The sequence below is a fragment of the Microplitis demolitor genome, chromosome 7 (genome assembly GCF_026212275.2).
Source record: "Microplitis demolitor isolate Queensland-Clemson2020A chromosome 7, iyMicDemo2.1a, whole genome shotgun sequence".
In the NCBI taxonomy this organism is placed as follows: domain Eukaryota; kingdom Metazoa; phylum Arthropoda; class Insecta; order Hymenoptera; family Braconidae; genus Microplitis; species Microplitis demolitor.
The window spans coordinates 5,963,498-5,982,187 of NC_068551.1; the positions used below are offsets into that span (position 1 = coordinate 5,963,498).

The 18,690-nt window shown below is 23.0% G+C and overlaps 1 protein-coding gene across 2 annotated transcripts; it reads left to right on the forward strand.

The window, feature by feature from the left end:
* Window positions 1–902: 902 nt before the first annotated feature.
* On the forward strand, window positions 903–17,657 carry LOC103570087 (uncharacterized). 2 transcript variants are annotated; one of them, XM_014440187.2, is made up of 5 exons: window positions 903–1,054; window positions 13,037–13,138; window positions 13,715–13,909; window positions 15,852–16,060; window positions 17,407–17,657. In XM_014440187.2, the coding sequence occupies exons 2-5, from the start codon at window positions 13,045–13,047 to the stop codon at window positions 17,563–17,565; spliced, it is 657 nt and encodes a 218-aa protein (XP_014295673.1). In that variant the 5' UTR covers window positions 903–1,054; window positions 13,037–13,044; the 3' UTR covers window positions 17,566–17,657. The 2 variants fall into 2 exon arrangements, with proteins under 2 accessions (XP_014295673.1, XP_008545914.1); XM_008547692.3 differs by having other exon boundaries at window positions 906–1,054; window positions 15,855–16,060.
* The last annotated feature ends 1,033 nt before the right edge of the window (window positions 17,658–18,690 follow it).

The following is an 18,690-nucleotide window of genomic DNA, read 5'->3' on the forward strand; positions in this document are numbered from 1 at the left end:
AAATATCTTATAAATTTATATAAATATTTTTATATATCTATAGAAAACTTGTTTTCATTATTTTTATTTTTCCAAACTTTCTTTACTTTCATCTACGACTTATTAATTTAAATTTTCAATTAAAATATCATTATAATCATCTGACAATAAAATTTTTATTTATAATAATAATAATAACAAAAAAAAAATCAAAATAAAATACAAAAAAAAAATATTTCATAAATTTTAAAGACTTATCTGATATGAAAGTAGGTATGAGAAATTAAAAACAAGTCTTCTTGACAAGAGACTATTGCAAAATTTACGAGGAAAAAAATATATACAATATATATATAAAAAAATAAATAAAAAATAATGAATGGAGTTAAATTGAGGTAAAGGAAGCAATGCAAGAATTTAAAAATACAATAAAATATAATAGCAGAAAAAAAAAATTTAAAAAAAGACTTATGTAAAAAAAATTGAGTGATGATTTAAGCAAAATCTATGACCGTAAACTTTGATATTAAATCTCAGAATGTTTAATATGAGTTATGTATAAAAAATAATTTAATAGCTTCAAATTGAGCCTTAGGGCCTCTATCAGATTGATGTTACTTCACTTTATTTTATTTTATTATTATTATTAGAGTTTGATGTGTAAGGTACAGGTTGAGGCCAAGTGAAGTAATTAACCATGGGGAGATTTCATGGACTAAAGTTAGTTTATTGGTGTCTTTATACCATAGGTAGTACATGTACCCTACTGAATACTGTTTACTGTATATACCTGTCCTTCTGTCCATGAAGAAGAGGTTTAGCTTTTTAATGTTAAACAACGATTGGTTCAATGTTGGTGGGAGCTATTTAGGTTACTCGTAGCACCCGGGAATGTGGGCCGACTATATACTGGCTCATCACCATCGCTCGACAGTTCATTCCTTCATCGTGATTCCCAATCGTAAGGTGGTTATCCCGCTCTTCATATCCACGTTTCCGCTGTTTTATTAATTCACGTAATTTTTTTATTTTTACTGGAAACCAAGTTTGTTAGTTTTTTTTGTTAATTAATACTGTAAGTAATATTTTATATTAATTTATTTACTAAACTAATTATTTATTTTATAAACAAATTAATTGTCATTTATTATTTATTTATTTTTTTTAATTAGAGTTTTTTAAATAAATTAATGATTAAATTTTTTTTTAATTAATTGTCAATACAAATTATTGTTCAACATTTTTTATATTTATTATTTTATGATTTATTGAAATTAAAATTATAATAAAAATTAATTTTATCTGATTGATAAAATGAAATAAATAAATTTTTTTTTAATTTAAAAAAAAAAATTCATTTTTATTAATCGTCACGTCTGTTTATAAGCATGGTCAGTAACCTAGGATTAAAACTTACATAATTACTCTTATTACAAGGGCATTGAATCTAAAAATTTCATAATCTTTTAAATATGTATATAATTATTTATCTTTATATTTCACGTAAATAATTCATTTCCTTAATTAAAAAAAAAAATTCATCAGTTCAAAAATTTAAAAAAAAATGTGTAAAATTAATCACAAAAAATTAATAAATATTTTATTTTTAAAGATTTACCTAAAAAAAATTAATAATCATTTTTCAATATTCAAATAATTTATTTTTCAACTAAAAAAAGTCAATTTTTTTTTTTAGATGTTAAATAAATTATCTTTTGTTCAACTTTCTTAAATCTTTAATTTTTTTTAAACAAAAAAAAAAAAAGTTGAAAGCAAGAATAATGAATTAAAATTAGCCCCAGTTTCGATTACCGAGAAGTAATGAAAGAAATAATGAGACTTAAGAAAAAAAATATATATATATCCAAAGAGCTGAAACGAAACCATAACGTCTGATCTCGTGCATCTCCATGAAACAGTGGCAAAGCCGGCCAGTTAACGGTTACCGTGACACCGTGTGTTCAACACACGTCTTGTTACTCATTTTTATTTTTCTTCTTCTTATTCCTTAGCTTCGTGTTGGTAATTTTTTATTTTGTCCGCTTTTTTCATTAAACTTTATTCTAAAATGGAATTGTCAATAGGGCATACGCAATGCGCACGTTCTGTTAATTTACACCATAAGAAATCCAACTGACACGATTCTTGCATCCGTCTCCTTATATTATACTTCAGTTTCTTATATTTTTATTTTATTACTTTAAACGCAATTTTATTCCTCATTTTATTTATTCAAGCATTAGGTTATTAGTCGTCATTACTATCATATATTTATTTTAAATTAAAATTTTTTTTAAACTTCATTCAATTTTTACTTTATTTTATTTTCGGTTCAATAAATAATTATTTTGCATGTAACGGTTTAATATTTGAGTTATTTTTTTTATTACATTGCCTTGGGCTTTAATAATTATCGTACTTTTTTTTTTAATAAAAATTTTTTATGTGAAAAGTTTTTATGCAAACATTTATTCAAAAATGGAATTCCAGTAAATAAATACGGATAGTAATTGAAAGTCTAAGAGTTTAAGTAAAAAAAAAAAAAGTTATATGGACATACAGGAATTTAAAAGCAAGTTGGAAAAATTCCAAAACCTCTGGGCGTTCTCTGTAATGTCTTTAACAAATATATAATACAAAGAGTGGACATAGCAATTGGAAATTGAAGTCCTGATTTATAATACCCTGTGTACTGTTATGTCGTCCATTTATAAAATATATTTACGAAACTTTCTAATATGTTATTACGTCGAGGTATGTGTCAGTGTGACAAAAATGAGTATGTAATAATAATTATTATTTGGCAAAACTTACTTTGTTAGTTTCATTTACTTTATAAAGTAGACTAATAATTTATAATTTTTTTTTTTTTTTATGAGGAATTTTCAAAGTTTTGATTATTGAAAATGTTTTATAATTTGAGATGTCATTAAATTTTTTTGTATACCAAAATGAAATTTTGAAATACTGATGAGCAATATTTTGAAAATAATTAGATGAATTTCTTTAACTTTTGTAATTGAACACACTGATAAAAAAGTTGACTTGATTTAAGAGAAAAAATCTTGCACCAAGAATTCAATTTTGAAGAAAATGATTTTCTTGAGTCAAGAGAAAAAATTTTTGAGCCAAAAAATTATTCTTGGACCAAGTAAATTTCTCTTGGTTCAAAAAATTTTTTTTCTTGACTCAAGAAAATCATTTTCTTCAAAATGGAATTCTGAGCTCAAAATTTTCACTCTTGAATCAAATCAACTTTTTTATCAGTGCATAAATTTATTATATCAATTACGATAAACGCATGCAAGAGTACAAAAATTTTAAAACCATTTATTATAAATTATTTGAATAATTTTTTTTATGTTCGTTATAAAAAAAATAATTTTTATTTTTCCAAAAAAATCATTACTAATTTATACTTGCAAGAGCATACTATAAAAAATTGAGAGGAAATTCGGAGTGATGAAAGATTTGATTTAAACCCTAATTCATTACAGCTAATAGGGAGTTTTTTTTTTAAAGTGATCTAGAGTTTATTTAAGTCTACATTCACTCCAATTCGGAGTTTTGATAATAAAATTAACTCCTTTTAAAAATGAATTTCACTCCGAGAGGATTAAATAAATAAATAGTCATTTGCTCACCATTTACTCCGAAATTTAATTCATACAGTAAAAAAGGATTCGTCAAAATCAACACATATCGTGTATAAAACAAGCGTTTTACACTTATTAATGTGTTATTTTAACATGTTGTGAGTGTTAAAAAAAAGTTACATTCGCATATGTTAAAAGTAAAACTTTTCCAAGAATTCTTTTGTGATACTTTCGAATAAAATAACATTTTCATGCGTTAAAAAATCCATCGATTGCGACAGTTCAAACAAGACAAATATCGTGTGTTAAATTGACACACAAAAGTGTTAAAAATTCAACACACAGAATTTAAACATCCGCTTTTTTTTACACTTTGACGATTCGTTTTTTACCGTGCACGTCAACTCTGAAAATTTTTTGCAGCGTAAAGAAAAAACCAAAAAATTTTCATTGAAATTTATAAAGAAAATTATGAACCACTTTTTAAAATTTCCTTAATTATTTTTTTTATAAACAAAATTATTTTGAACAAAGCCTTGAAAAAAAGAAATTTTCTGCATGATGACACAGAGTAATATATACTTACATACATTTTAAAAAACTGTTAAAAATATCTCATTGCAAAATACTTAAAAAATACCATGATTACATAAAACACTTGAATTATTTAAAAGAAAAGACAACTTGCTACTCAGTAATTTAATAAACAATAAAAAATTATCAAACATGTCTGACAACAAAGTAATAAAGTCGACTACTTATACATATACTTAAAACCAGTTCCAATAATAATAAATAAAATTATTAATAATTATTTTGAAAAATGTGAATAAAAATAATTGAATATACAACGAAATTTTTTCAATGATTATAAACCATTAGCAATGAATGATAAATATATATATATATATATATATATATATATATATATATATATATATATATATATAGACACACATAGATTATGCAATAATAAATATAGCTATATAACAACAAACGCACAACCATCATCAAATCGTTAAAGTTATACTTTCTCCAAAGGCTGCTCCATTACTACAACTCATTACCCATTACCCATTAGTTAGATCTAAACTGTGTTTATTAAAGTGTAATATAAGATGGAATAGGAAGGTGTAAGCGATTATGTACATTAGAAAAATATTTTATATGTATATATGTATATAAAATATGTTAAAGCTAAAAGCCTCGTGATCATTCGATTGCATCAATCGAGATATTATTAAGTCACACGTGTTGTCTCGTGACTTGTTAGTTGTTAGCAGAATTTAATTTTATATTTTTCCCATTAATCAATTAATTGTCTGTATAGAAATGAACGAGTCAAGGAATGAGTGCATGAGTGATTTATAATAAAGATTTAATTTAACTCATCAAATGGCTTTAATTAAATATGTACGTGGCTCCAATCTCGTGACGTAAAAGAATTAAGGTTTGTTAAATTAATAGGAAAGGATACAATCATAATAATAATACTAACTGGTGTAAGGAAAATTCATTTCGAAAAAGTTTATGAGGGAACTTTCAAATTTTAGACAGTTCTAAACTTTGAGTTGATCGTTTTTTGAACTTTAAAAAATTAATGAGTCAAATTATTTCCAACTGAGTACTTTTGAAGTAAATTTATTGAGAATAATAGTAATGATAATATTAATATTTAAGTATTAACGAGATTAATTTAAAAATGTTAATATAATATGGGGGAGGGAGGGGCAAAAGGGGGTACTCAAGAAAATACTAAGTTTCAGAGGATTCAAATACACTGAATGTTTTTTTTCGAGTGATATTCAAAGTAAATAGAAAAAATTTTCAGTTACCGTTAAAAAAAAAATTTTTCATTTTTTTTGGCAAAATGGGGTATCCCTTAAAAAGGTAAAAAAAATTTCTGGATTTTAAATGATTTTAATTAAATTAAATTTTTTTGCAAGTAATTTATATAGAAAAAATCATATTTGACATGATTATTGGGTACAAAAGAAGAAAAACAAATTTTTAATAGTTTTTATCATAAAACAAAATTCATTATTATTTTTCAACTGACAATTGATTTTTGAAAAAGTTTAAGAAAAAAAATTCAAAATAACGTTCAATTATATTTACAAAAGTTATTTAAAATATAAAATTTTTTTTTACAAAATTTTGGGGTACCCCATTTTGCCTACCCCCCCCCCCCCCTATTTCTTTATTGGTCATATATATGCTGCAACCAAGTATTTTTATTTGACTTTTTAGGTAGATTTCTTTAGAAATCGGCCTATTGCAATGGGTCTCACGATCGAATTATCAAAGAATTTTGCCACCATATATCTTATTTTACCTAGTAGAGTCAAAAAATACCATCCACTCAAAAGTTTATATATATATATATAACGCGCCTTGTTATCACGATAGCGCCCGCAATTATTAACAGATCTTAATGAAATTTTATACACTTATTTATTGAACGATTGCCTTGATCAAGTTCGAAAATGAACCTAATCGGTCGATTAGTTTGAAAATTGTGGGTGTTAGAAATTTTTTCTGATTTTCATAAAAATGAATTTTCTGGCTTTATCCTACAATAACTTTTGAACCGAAAATGATAACTCAATTCTGTAAAAATAATCTCAAAATTTGAACGATTAGCTTCAGTTTTCACTGTAATGCTTGATTTTTTGAAACATCTTTTCTAACAATTTGATGATATCGGAAATTTAAAAAAAAAAACAAAAAAAGCTTATTTTTGCAGCTCAGTCTTCTTATAACTTCTAAATAATAAGGCATAACCCATTTACTTAAAATTCATGTTTAAGCTTGCAAAATAAGTTTTAATTACACTATTATAGCTTTATTGTATTTACATATATAAGAAATCTACATTTCCATTTCGGGTAAGGCCGGATGGCTCTTTTTTTACATTGACATTCAAATTTTTTTATATTAAAACACCTGAAATTGAAAAATTTCAAATTTATCAATTTATTCTCTTCAACTTTTTTTATAGGCCATCTAATTCTCTACAAATTAATCTTTCACTTTTTTTTATGACTTAAAAAATCAAACTGTAAGCGATTCGATTAGACTTTAGATTAAAAATCACACAATTTAAAAACATTGTATAAGCATTTATAAAAAAAAAAAAAATTCATTTGAAAAAATTAGAGAGTACGGCATTAATCAATTATTTTAATTTGAATACCCATCAATAATTTATTTAAATTAATTTGTTATAATTTTTTGTTGGTATAGTTGTTAAATCGAGTAGTTAATTCATAGAAATTTTGAGGTTATAAAAAGAAAGTATTTGAATATAATATAAATTTTAAAAATGCTTTTCTCAGTGGGTATTAAATATTAATTAGATAATTATAAATTTTCATTAAAAATTACTGTACTATATTAAGAAAAAAATATGAATAATTCTAAAGACTTAAATTGTTTTCTTCTCAATTTAAATGAAAATTTATGTTAGTAAATTTGACCTGTTAGAGATTCGAATAGAAAAAAAATTGTTTTATTTGCACTTTTGTTATAATTTATGAGCCAAATAAATAACCGACTGAATTCAAAATAAATTAGAAAGTGAAAAGTATAAAGATATAAGTTGATGTTATAAAAATGTCAATTTTCATTTTTTACTTCATTAATTTGTTGACAGAAAATTTAATTACACATAAGTATTTATGAATTATTTTACTGTTTATATAATTGTCAAATAAATCAGTAACTTTCTAATTTTTTTTAAATATATAATAAATAAATATATATAAAAATTTTTCAATATTTAACTGGATATCATACTTATAATTTGTACGAATATATAATTTAATAAAAAATATGACGAACGAAATTAGTTTCATTCAAAAATTATAAATTTTTCAGTTTAAATTTAAAATTTTTTTTAGCGGGAATTAAAAAAAAAAATTTTTTTAAGTTCGATTAAAAAGTAATTTGAAAAAATCGTGTCAGTACATCGGCGAATAATAAAGTATTGAATTACTCATTGAGTTTTCTGGGAATCCTTGGAAATGTTAATAAGTTTTTGAATCTCAAGTTATAACATTCCAGAGAAAAAAAATTAACGCCAGAAATGGGTTATTATGAATTATTCTCGGTGATTTAATACTCCGTAAGATGTCTGCTATATTAGGAAAAAAATACAACATCCATTCACTCGGACAGGCTGAGATCTAAAGAATAGAAAAAAAAAATAATAATAATTGTACAAATTACCCGCAATAAAAATTATTTTTTATTGCATTAATTTTTCCCTTAATTATTTATTTTCCTTCAATTTTTGTGTTGAGCAATTTAAAGTGTTTGGCTGATTACATACTTTCCACTGGAAAGTTTATATATTAAGAGTGTTTAATTTTTTTTTTTTTTTTTTTTTTTTACATTTTTTATTTTTAAATATACAAGTAACTTGAGAATAATCAAGCCTTTTACTCTCGACGTTTACCCTTATCGATTCTTCGTCGTGTTCTTCAAGAGATATCGATCGTCACAAGTTGCGCGATCCAGTATAAAATGCAGGTTACGAAATTATCCATCGGAATTTAGCATGATTCCATAATACGCTAATATATTTTATAAAAAATATAAAAACTTGAATATCTGGAATCACTCTTACATTTTTTTTTTCATCTTGAAGTTTAAGATGTTTCGTGCTATCAAAAATAATAACTCATATTTGTCATAATAAATAATTATTATAAATTACACCATAACTATTACTATTAATTACTTTTAAATGCCATGGGAAACATTAATGACTTACTAAATTATTTCATATTTTATCCTGATTAATGATTATTTTTTTTTTAAATCAAACTGCCTCATATAATATTTTAAATAAAAAATATACATGACGTTTCGAAATTTTTCATCTTCTCGTTTACAAAAAGGATATAATTTAAAGCTTTCATAAATTTTTTAAAATCTATTTTCACACTTCAATGTATCGATCAAAAAAATTTTTAATTTTAAAAAATTTAATTCATAAAATTTGAATTTCCCGCGCTTTGAAAAAATTTATAGCAATCAGTAAAATATTTAACTCATAAAAAATAAACGACCAGATTATACAAATGTTCAATTACACACAATAAAAACCGTTAGATATTTGCTTAAAAATAAATAAAAAATTTAATGTTCTGTTAAATATTTAAAATAACTTTTAAATTTTTTTTTAAATTACCACCTAAATTATTATTATTAAAATACTTAAGTAATGAGCCTATTAAATATAAATATATAATATATAATAAAATATAATACCAGTAATTTGTTTCGCGCTAATAAACGATTTATCTTTAAAATTTAAATTTTTACTCTATTTAAAAAAAAACCGCGAAAATTAAAAAAATATGACTTTTACTATTTCATAATATATTGAATAATATTTAATATAAAATAATTTATATTAAAACCAGACGATCGGTATCCAAATAATGAAACGTTAATTGGGCCGCGGGGTAAAATGGCCAAGTATTATTATTTTTATTATTGAGTTTGCAAACAGCATTGTTTCATACTGAATAACTGCAATCTAAAGACGATCGTATAGGTGATGGTCCGTTAGGATGCATATATATACATTAATATATATATATATACATATATACGTCATACACAATACCGTAATGCGTACAAACTTATTTATTAGCTTGTTCATACATTATATTACATTACATTATCTTATTTTTTAAAAAATTACTCAACTAGTGTATTAATAAATTGTTATAGAGATTTTGTAATATGTTACATATATATTTTATTATGTTATTATATTTAAAACAAAAAAAAGATCTATTCATCTATTCTGTGTCATATTGCTTAATTTATGATTTATTAATTTATGTTTTATTTAATATTTTATTATGTGAAGATCCATTTAGAAATTATGTTCTCGTCAAATATTAGTGTCACTTTCACTTGGACCATGAATTATGCTGCTCATTAATTAACATATTTTACCGCACTATTTTTATGTCTGCAGTCGTTAATTATTTTTTTATTTAAATAAATTATTTTATGAATGCAGCGTATATTTTTTTTTCTTTTCGTTATTATTCAAAGAGAGAGAATAATTTAAAATTATAATTTTTTAAAAATAGTTCTCGATGATGAGCTCTTGATACTATTTTATTTACTATTCAATCACTTATCCAAGGTCATTTTAGTGACCGAGACTTTCGAATCTACTTTGATGCGCTTCTATATAAATATATGTATATATATATATTCAACATGTATTCTGTATTGTATATTTAATTTATTCGCAAAGGGATTGATATATGTATTGAGATTGATAGCTGGGTTTAAATGACCCAGTAAAAATTGAATGTTCGTGAACAGAATCAAGGCAAACTTCGTAATCGTGATTTAATGATATTCTGATAAGTATTAAAAATTCCATGAATTTTTTTTTTTAATTTATTTATCCTTGTATGGATTTTAAGACAGTTAAATAAATTGGAGTATATTGAAAGAATAAAAAAATTAAAAAAAATAAATGATCATTAAATTTTAATTGGGAAAGAATTTTTTTTTAATTTTAATTTTGTGGGACAAAACGAGATGACTTTTGCAAGAATTTATTTCACGAAATGTATATGTTATTCATCGACTATTTTTAACTTGTTTGTGTTGATTCTTGTTTTATAAAAAATACTAATAGTTGAAATATTTTAGGTGTCATCATAAATTTATTTTTTTGCAAATCTGCATGTGATAAATAAATATTATTTCATTGGATTAATTAATTTATAAATTTATGTTAATGATTTTATAATTAATATAATCTATTTTTGGATTCGAAAGTTATACAAGTGTTTTGATAAACTTCATAGGAAATTGAATTAAATTTTTGTCGGATTTGTGGATATTTTTTGAGAACGATTTCCCGCGAAAAATTTATTTGAATAAATTTTTTAACCAAACTAGAACTTTTTTAATTGAAACATTATATATATATATATATATATATATATATATATATATATATATATATATATATATATATATATATATATATATATATATATATTTAGGTGTTTCATATTTAGGCGATATTTTTTTCTGTTTTATCTGAAAAACTAACAATTTATCGAACAAAAAAAATGATCCTACTTAAAATAAAATTCTAAATCAATTAGGGGATTCGCGCATCAAAAAATTCAATTTCTCATTTAAATAAAATGGGAAACAAAATTTTTTTAGTTTATAATTTTTTACCTCTGCAATGGATCATTGTACGAATAAGCCCAGCATACATTTTTGTAGGGAGTTTAACGCTCTACAAAAAAATCTCTTATCATTTTTTGATATAAATTCATCTGTTCAAAAGTTATTGAAGCTTGATGTCAAATTTATAGTAAATTTCGAGATCTTTTTACTTTTCCGGCAAAACTATCGGACTTATCATAAAATGCCATGGAATCTTTTTTGTAGACAATTTTATTTCCTACAAATTATCTCTGATAAATTTTTTCAAAATTCTGTATTGTTTTCTAGTTATTTCCATTGTAATGCCAATCTCTTAAAATTGATCGGAATACTATTTTTTTAAATCGCCTAAATATGAAACACTCTTATATATATATATATATATATATATATATATATATATATATATATATATATAAGTAATTATTCTATATAATTTGAGTTGTGTACAATAATTAATTTTATCAAATTATCTCATAAAATTTCAAAATTTTCTAGACCACACAAAATAAAATAAAAAACTCGCTACAGTGAGTTAAAATATGAGTAAAATTACTATGAATATTTAAAAATTTTTTTACGTATTTATTACTAATTTTGCAACAGAGATAAAAATCACACGTCAATTATGATGATTTAATCGATTCAAAAAAATATTTTTTTATATAATTTATGTCATATAATTAAAAAATGTTGAACTTTCAACATAACTGTCACTTTAGTTTATGATACAAATTTTAATTAATGATTTCAAAATATTAACATCAATAAATATAATTAAAATAATTAATTGACTTAATTAAGTTAATTTATTTTTAATTTCTTCAGATACTTCATCATAATTAAATTCGTTTATATTTTTATTTTATCTTCGCTTACAGAAGACGATTTTATTTATATTAGTTCTGTAGCTATTTTTTAATTTCATAAGAATACAATTAATAACAACTAAATTAATTACATTTTTTTTTTCAATTCTTCACTACTCTTTAAAACTAAATTAGAGAAAATTAGCGAATATTTACTATTTGTAAGTGAAATTTCACTAATTCACTTTTAGAAAATAATTATCAGACCCAATTATTGGAACTTTTTTTTTTTGCTTTTTTTTTTTCGGTATAGAAATTCAAGTCCATTTAGTATTTTTTTGAATTTCAGTAATTGGCAGTCCATGTCAAAAAATTTCGTTCTAAAAATATTCAAAATTCAGAACTTATAAACTTGAGACGGTAAAAAAAAATGTATCTAGGATTTTATGTAGGCGAATTTTGAGTAAAAAAAGAACATTTTAAAAACATATTTTTGAAAGCATACCCGTGGAAAAAAAAATTGTTAAAAAAACGTTAAAAATGTGTTGACTATTTTAAACTTCAAAAAGTGACACAATGACGAACTTTTTTTAAACGATTTTCAAACTCCTGGCAATACACAGAAAATAACAATTGACTTAATACTACAAATTAACATTTTTCAGTGCAAAATACGTTCAGAAAAAACTAATTTCATAGGAACAATTTTGTAGGAAATTAAATTCTTGACAAAAAAGGTCATGTTCATTTTTTTTATAAAATGTGCATTTATGAAGATATTTTAAAAAAACTTTTTTAGATCTTATGAATTGAGCGTTTTAAGGATAACAAATTTTGAAAATAAAATTTTTCTAAGTATATAGAAACTGTAACAAGCATGAATGATTGATATGTTACGAGTTACGAAGCTGTCTATATCTTCGAAAAAACGTTATTTTTAACATTCGTAATCCTTTAAATGTTCAGTTGATAAACCTTAAAAAAGTTTTTTTAAAATATCTTCATAAATACACATTTTATAACAAAAGTAAACATGACCTTTTTTTTCAAGAGTTTAATTTCCTACAAAATTGTTTCTATGATTTTTTCCTTTAATCTGCATATTTCATGAGATATTTAAAAAAACGCGATTGTATCGGAAAATGACCTTTGATCGTCCTGAGGCACGTGTTCTTTTTACGTTGAAAAAAAAAAAACCAAATTCCCCAGGTATTTTTTTACTAAAAAGAAGTTTTTTATGAGACGTCTGAGTAAATTTAATTTTTAACGACCACCCTATTCCACATGTTGATTTTTTTTGGAACAAATTGTTTTTACACAGCAGGAAAAGTGTCACTAATTCAGACTTTTACTATATATTTAATTTTCAACGACCTGAGTATTCAAAAAAAAAATTTTTTTTAATAATTTTTGTGTTTGTTACAGATAAAATAATGAAATCAGCATTATTTTTACTATTAATCAGCGTCGTTGCTGTAACAGCGCAAAGAAGACTTGCGTTACCTGATCCAAGGAGCTGTGCGAATCGTAAGATTATATAATAATAATAAAATAATAACAATAAAAAATATTAAATAACAAACGTCTATCTACACCAAAGTCATTAATAACAAATTATCCATTTAAAATTCTTCATTTGGTAATTAATCATCACATAACTCTCTATCCAATAATTATTTTTCCCTCCATATATTTAAATAATTTCATTTCATGAAGATGAGGTTTATTTTCACAAAACTTTCTATGATATTAAGTACCCGCAGTATATATTTAATCAAAATAACCGCGAGGTTAAACACCTCACAGATCAGAGTAATCGTTAATCGTGCGATATTAATATAAGTATATATATTTATCATGTCTATCGTCTGTAGAAATTAAAAGTCTAAATAATTTATTATTTTTATAACTCATCTTAATCTTACATTACACTAAACCTCAACAACTTTCTTTGAATATTTTTATTCAATTTAAAATTTAAATTATTATCAATTGTCCCGCGAAAGTCGTAGTTTTATTTTGTTGCTTTCCTTTGTCTATAATTTATTTTATGTATTATAAATATTTAATGTATTTATATGTAAATGTAAATAATAATTACAGGAGTACGTCATGCATCGTACAGAGATGCAAGAGGTGTAGCTCATTCATACTTCTTCAGTTGGGAACATCAGCCAACAAGAAGTTTAGAAGTTGATTGGTTGGATTCACGTAATATTTGCCGTCGTCATTGTATGGATGCAGTATCATTAGAAACACCGCAAGAAAATGAATTTATTAAGCAGAGAATTGCACGAGGTGATTTATCTATTTTAAATTTATTATTATTATTATTATTGTTATTAATTTCTTACTGTCAACTTTCACTTTCAAGTGACAGTTAATAAAATCAAATAAAATTATTATTTTTATTTGTAATTAAATGATAAAAGTCTAGAGAAAATTACATTAATTATAAAAAAAAATATTACTGTTAATTGTGGAATGAAATTAATATCCGTGAAGTGACAATTTCTTTTTCTTTTGTCTTTAAATTAGACATTTATGATAAAAATTGAAATTACTACTATTTTTATGTGCATAAAAAATTTTTATTTATGAACTACTTAGATTATTTTATTTTCTCTTGGCAATTATATTGTGTTGAGTGTAATTAAATAATTATTTTTCATTAATATTTAATAATTACTTTTTTTTTTCTTAAGATTTTATCATCGTTTTTTGAATTTTTTGTGAGTCGTTTAGAAATTTTAAGATATTTTATAATTATTATTTTCAGGCTTTATAGTTTATTATTATGTTCGAATCTTGAATACTAGAATTAATTATATTTAAATTTTAATTATTGCCACAATTACTTTCGCTACAATTGTATGAAAAATTCGTTTATTTTTTTTATCAATCCATTAAATCTTCATTAAGGTCAATAAAATAGTTTATACAATTACAGTAAAAGTAATTAATATAAAAAACAAAAAAAAGTTGAATGTAAGTTGATACAATTTTGAGATCGTACTAATTATTTTTTTGTAAATTAATTTTTTTTTAATGCTCCTATTTAAAATAACTGTAGTATTAATAGCACGGGGAGGGGGGGGGTACAATAGACATCATCAACAATCCCCTGTACAAATTGAAAAATAAATTTTAGGGGACCAATTTCGCTCTCTCCCCTTTTCGATAAATTAAAAAAATTTTGATTCTTCTTTTCTCGTCTCTCTTTTTTTTTTTTATTTCGATAAACAATTTTTTATCAACTCACATTTATGATTTTTAAAATAATTTGAAAGTAAAAAATACTCGGTATTTTTTTTTTTTTTTAAAACGTCATCCAAAATTTTTTTTAATTTTTTGAGCCTTTAGTTTCTACAAGGGATATATTTTCTATTTTTAATAGATAACCCTGATTAAACAACTGAATTCGATCGAATTGAACAGAATTAAATTTTTAATTCTATTTAATTCAGATAAATTCTGTTAATTCGGTACCTTACTTAAAAATGGATTCTGTATAATTCGGCAGGAAAACCATAATTTGTACAAATTAAAACGAATTTAAATAATTCATTCGGTTTAATTCTGATTAATTCGAAAAAAATTCTTCAATTTCTGGCTCTGAATCCGAATTAAACTGAATTAAAACGAATTTGAAATTTTTAAATCGGTTTAACTCTGTTTAATTCAAATTCAAATTTTCAATTCAGTTAAATTCTGTTTTGCAGAATTCGACAGAATATAACAAAATTAAAATTTTGAATTCGGTTGAATTCAGTTGTTTAATCAGGGAAATCATTAAAAATAATTCATAAAAATGTATTGATTAGCTTCAATTTAATACTCAGTACGTAATTAAAAAAAAAAAAATTTTCATTTTAAAATTTAGAATAAAAAAAAAATTCTATAAAAAATAGAACACCGAGACTTTAAAAAATTAATTTTGATTTTATATCAAATTTTATAATAATCAGGACCGAGAGTATAGATGGATTTTTTAACTGCCCTAATATAAGCAAAAAAATGTTAACCGATTTCGATTTAATCAACCAAGAAAAATTTGACCAAGATAATTGCAAGACCGAAAAATAATTTCGTTAAAAAGAATGACTGGTATTTTATTTAATTATAATTATTAAGATACTCTTGTAGGTAATCATATGAATTAACGGTTGATTCAAAAACTGTCGTTCTTATATTAAAATGAACTTTTAAAGTTATTTAATAAGCATTAATTCTGTCTTAGCAGGCAACATAAGATACATCTGGACATCAGGACGTAAATGTAATTTCAATGGTTGTGACAGACCAGATCTCCAACCTCAGAACATTAACGGATGGTTCTGGTCAGGATCTGGAGCTAAGATTGGACCAACAACTCAACGTAATACCGGTGACTGGAGTAATACTGGTGGATATGGTCAAGCTCAACCAGACAATCGTGAAGCCGCTCAGGTAATTTATTATTCACAACTAATAATTATTTATTCAAAAAAATTACATCAAAAAATCTTGTTTAATTTTTCATATTTTTTTATCTGTATAAATAATTTTTCTACGGTCCAGAACGATACCATTTTAGACCACTACCAACTATTTTTAAAAAATTTATAAATTTTCATCTAATAAAAAAAAAATAAAAAAAACTATAATTAATAATTAACCGTGAAATTTTAAAACGACTAATTATGCGAATCGGGACTTAATTTTTTTCAAATATTTTGAAAACTAATTTTAGCAATTTCTAAAATGCGAGAATAATTTTCAAGTGTTCAAACATTCGTAAATTCTGTAATTTAAAAAATCCGAAAAACTAATAAATGATAATTATTTTATAATTTATTACATGTAAAAAAAAATTAAACACAAAAATACAAATCGAATATTCGAATTTGAATAATAATATCGTAATTAAAGCATCTGAGATATAAGAAACTGAAAAAATGATCTAAAAAATCAATCTTTCCAATAATAGTGTAGAGGTTCTGTTTTTAGCTAATGTAGGGACAGCTTTGTACACCTCAAGAATTTAAATAAAGTAATTTGTAAAATACGCAGACATGATTAATTTTTTAAAATGTCTTTGAAGATACTTTTATCACACTATTACAATGAAAATTTTGTTTTATACATTTTCATTAATTAAAATAAAGTATTAAATGTCCAAAAATGGAACAGTGGCTATAAATAGTACTTCTACTCTATTTCAAAAAAGTTCATAACAATTAATTTCTAAACTTGGAATAATTCTGAACTTTAGGTTGATAATTTTCGGAACTTAAAAAAAATTCAAAAGTAAAAAAAACCTCAACTGAATACTTATTAGCCATTTTTTAAAGCAGAAATAATTCGGTTTAAGAATTTTGCTGGTATGAAAAATTCTAGAAAAAAAAAAGACTCAAAAAAATTATAAACATTTGTTGACTTATCAAAACTATTCAAAAACGAGGTCAGGTTAAAAATTTTTTTTAATTTTAAAAATGATCAACTTAAAGATCAAAATTGTTTTAAATTTAGAAATTCACTATCATGAATCTTTTTGAAACTAAAATTTTTTGACCCAGGTTACGTCAAACTTTTTTCAGATGTAGTCGGGATTTAATTTAATGTTATTACTATTTGCATATCCTTTAAGAATTTAATTTTTTAATTATTTTTTGTTTAATCTGATAGAAAATTTAAAAAACAATTAAATTAACCCAAATCCCACTTACATAACTTCCCTTAATTTAAATAAACAAAAAGTTTATCATAATCTATATATGTACGAATAAATAATATGTCATGTGTATAAAAAACAGGGTAACGACGAGTCATGTCTAGCCATTCTAAACAACTTCTACAACGACGGTGTCAAGTGGCATGACGTCGCCTGTCATCATCTCAAACCATTTGTTTGTGAAGACAGCGATGAACTTCTCAACTTCGTAGCATCTCGAAACCCCGGAATTCGTCTTTGAAATTAATTATAATAAATATTAAGTTATAATTAATATAGATAAAAAAAAATAATAATAAATAAAAAATAAAATATCATAAATTAAAAAGTTTTTATATTGTAATTTTCAATTGTGCTTCATCTCATTTATTTTTATAAACTTTAATATATTTATATTTTACTAACATTTACTCAATATATGTAGTGTATAATTAATTAAGTTTAGTAAAATAACAAATGACTTGATCGTCTGGACTTTTTAAAATTTTTTATCATTAAAAAGAAATTGAATAAACGTTTTAATATAAATTTCTATGAATCATAATATAGTAACTCAATAGTATATTTTGATATTAAATTACGTCTACATGTTTATGATCTGTTAAGATATTTCACATTGTTTGTTTTTATGTAACAGACGAGATCAGTCATTAAAGATCATAGTTTTTTGTATCAATAATTGTACGTAGAATGTTTTTTTTTTTTTTTTGTTAAAAATTGAATATTGCGGTACATATGCAAGTGAATGATAAATATTAATTAAAAAAAAAAAAAAATACAAGAGATTTTATTGCATTTTAATGAAAAAGTTTATTGTACGTTTTTTTTAACAAATAAAATTTTATTAATTATTTTCTTCTATTTTTTTGCCTTCACTAATAATAATTTTATTTTTTATTTGAATTTATGTAGACGTGAAATTTAAAAAAAAAAAAACTTTTTTTTTTGGTTATCATTTATTTAATATAAAAATTCGTTAAAAAAAAAAAAAATTTATAAAATTTTTGATAAAAGTGAGGACTTTAAAAAATAAATTATTTTATGAGTAAGAAAAGTTTTATTCCATTAAAAAAAAAAAATTATATTTTCTATTTTTAACAAATTTTCATTTTTGAGTTATTGATTTTTGAAAATAAAATTATTTGACAGATAATTGTTAGTAAAAAAGTAAAGGAATTTTTTTAGTTTCAATTATTTAAAAAATATATTTATAGTTAAAGAAACAAATATGAAAACTTATTTTTTTTTAATCTGAAATTTAATCATTTCTTTTTTTTTACTATAAATTTTTTTAATTACTAAATGAAATTACTGTCAATTAGTAAATATGAATAATTACTTTTCAACGATTAAATTTGCATAAATA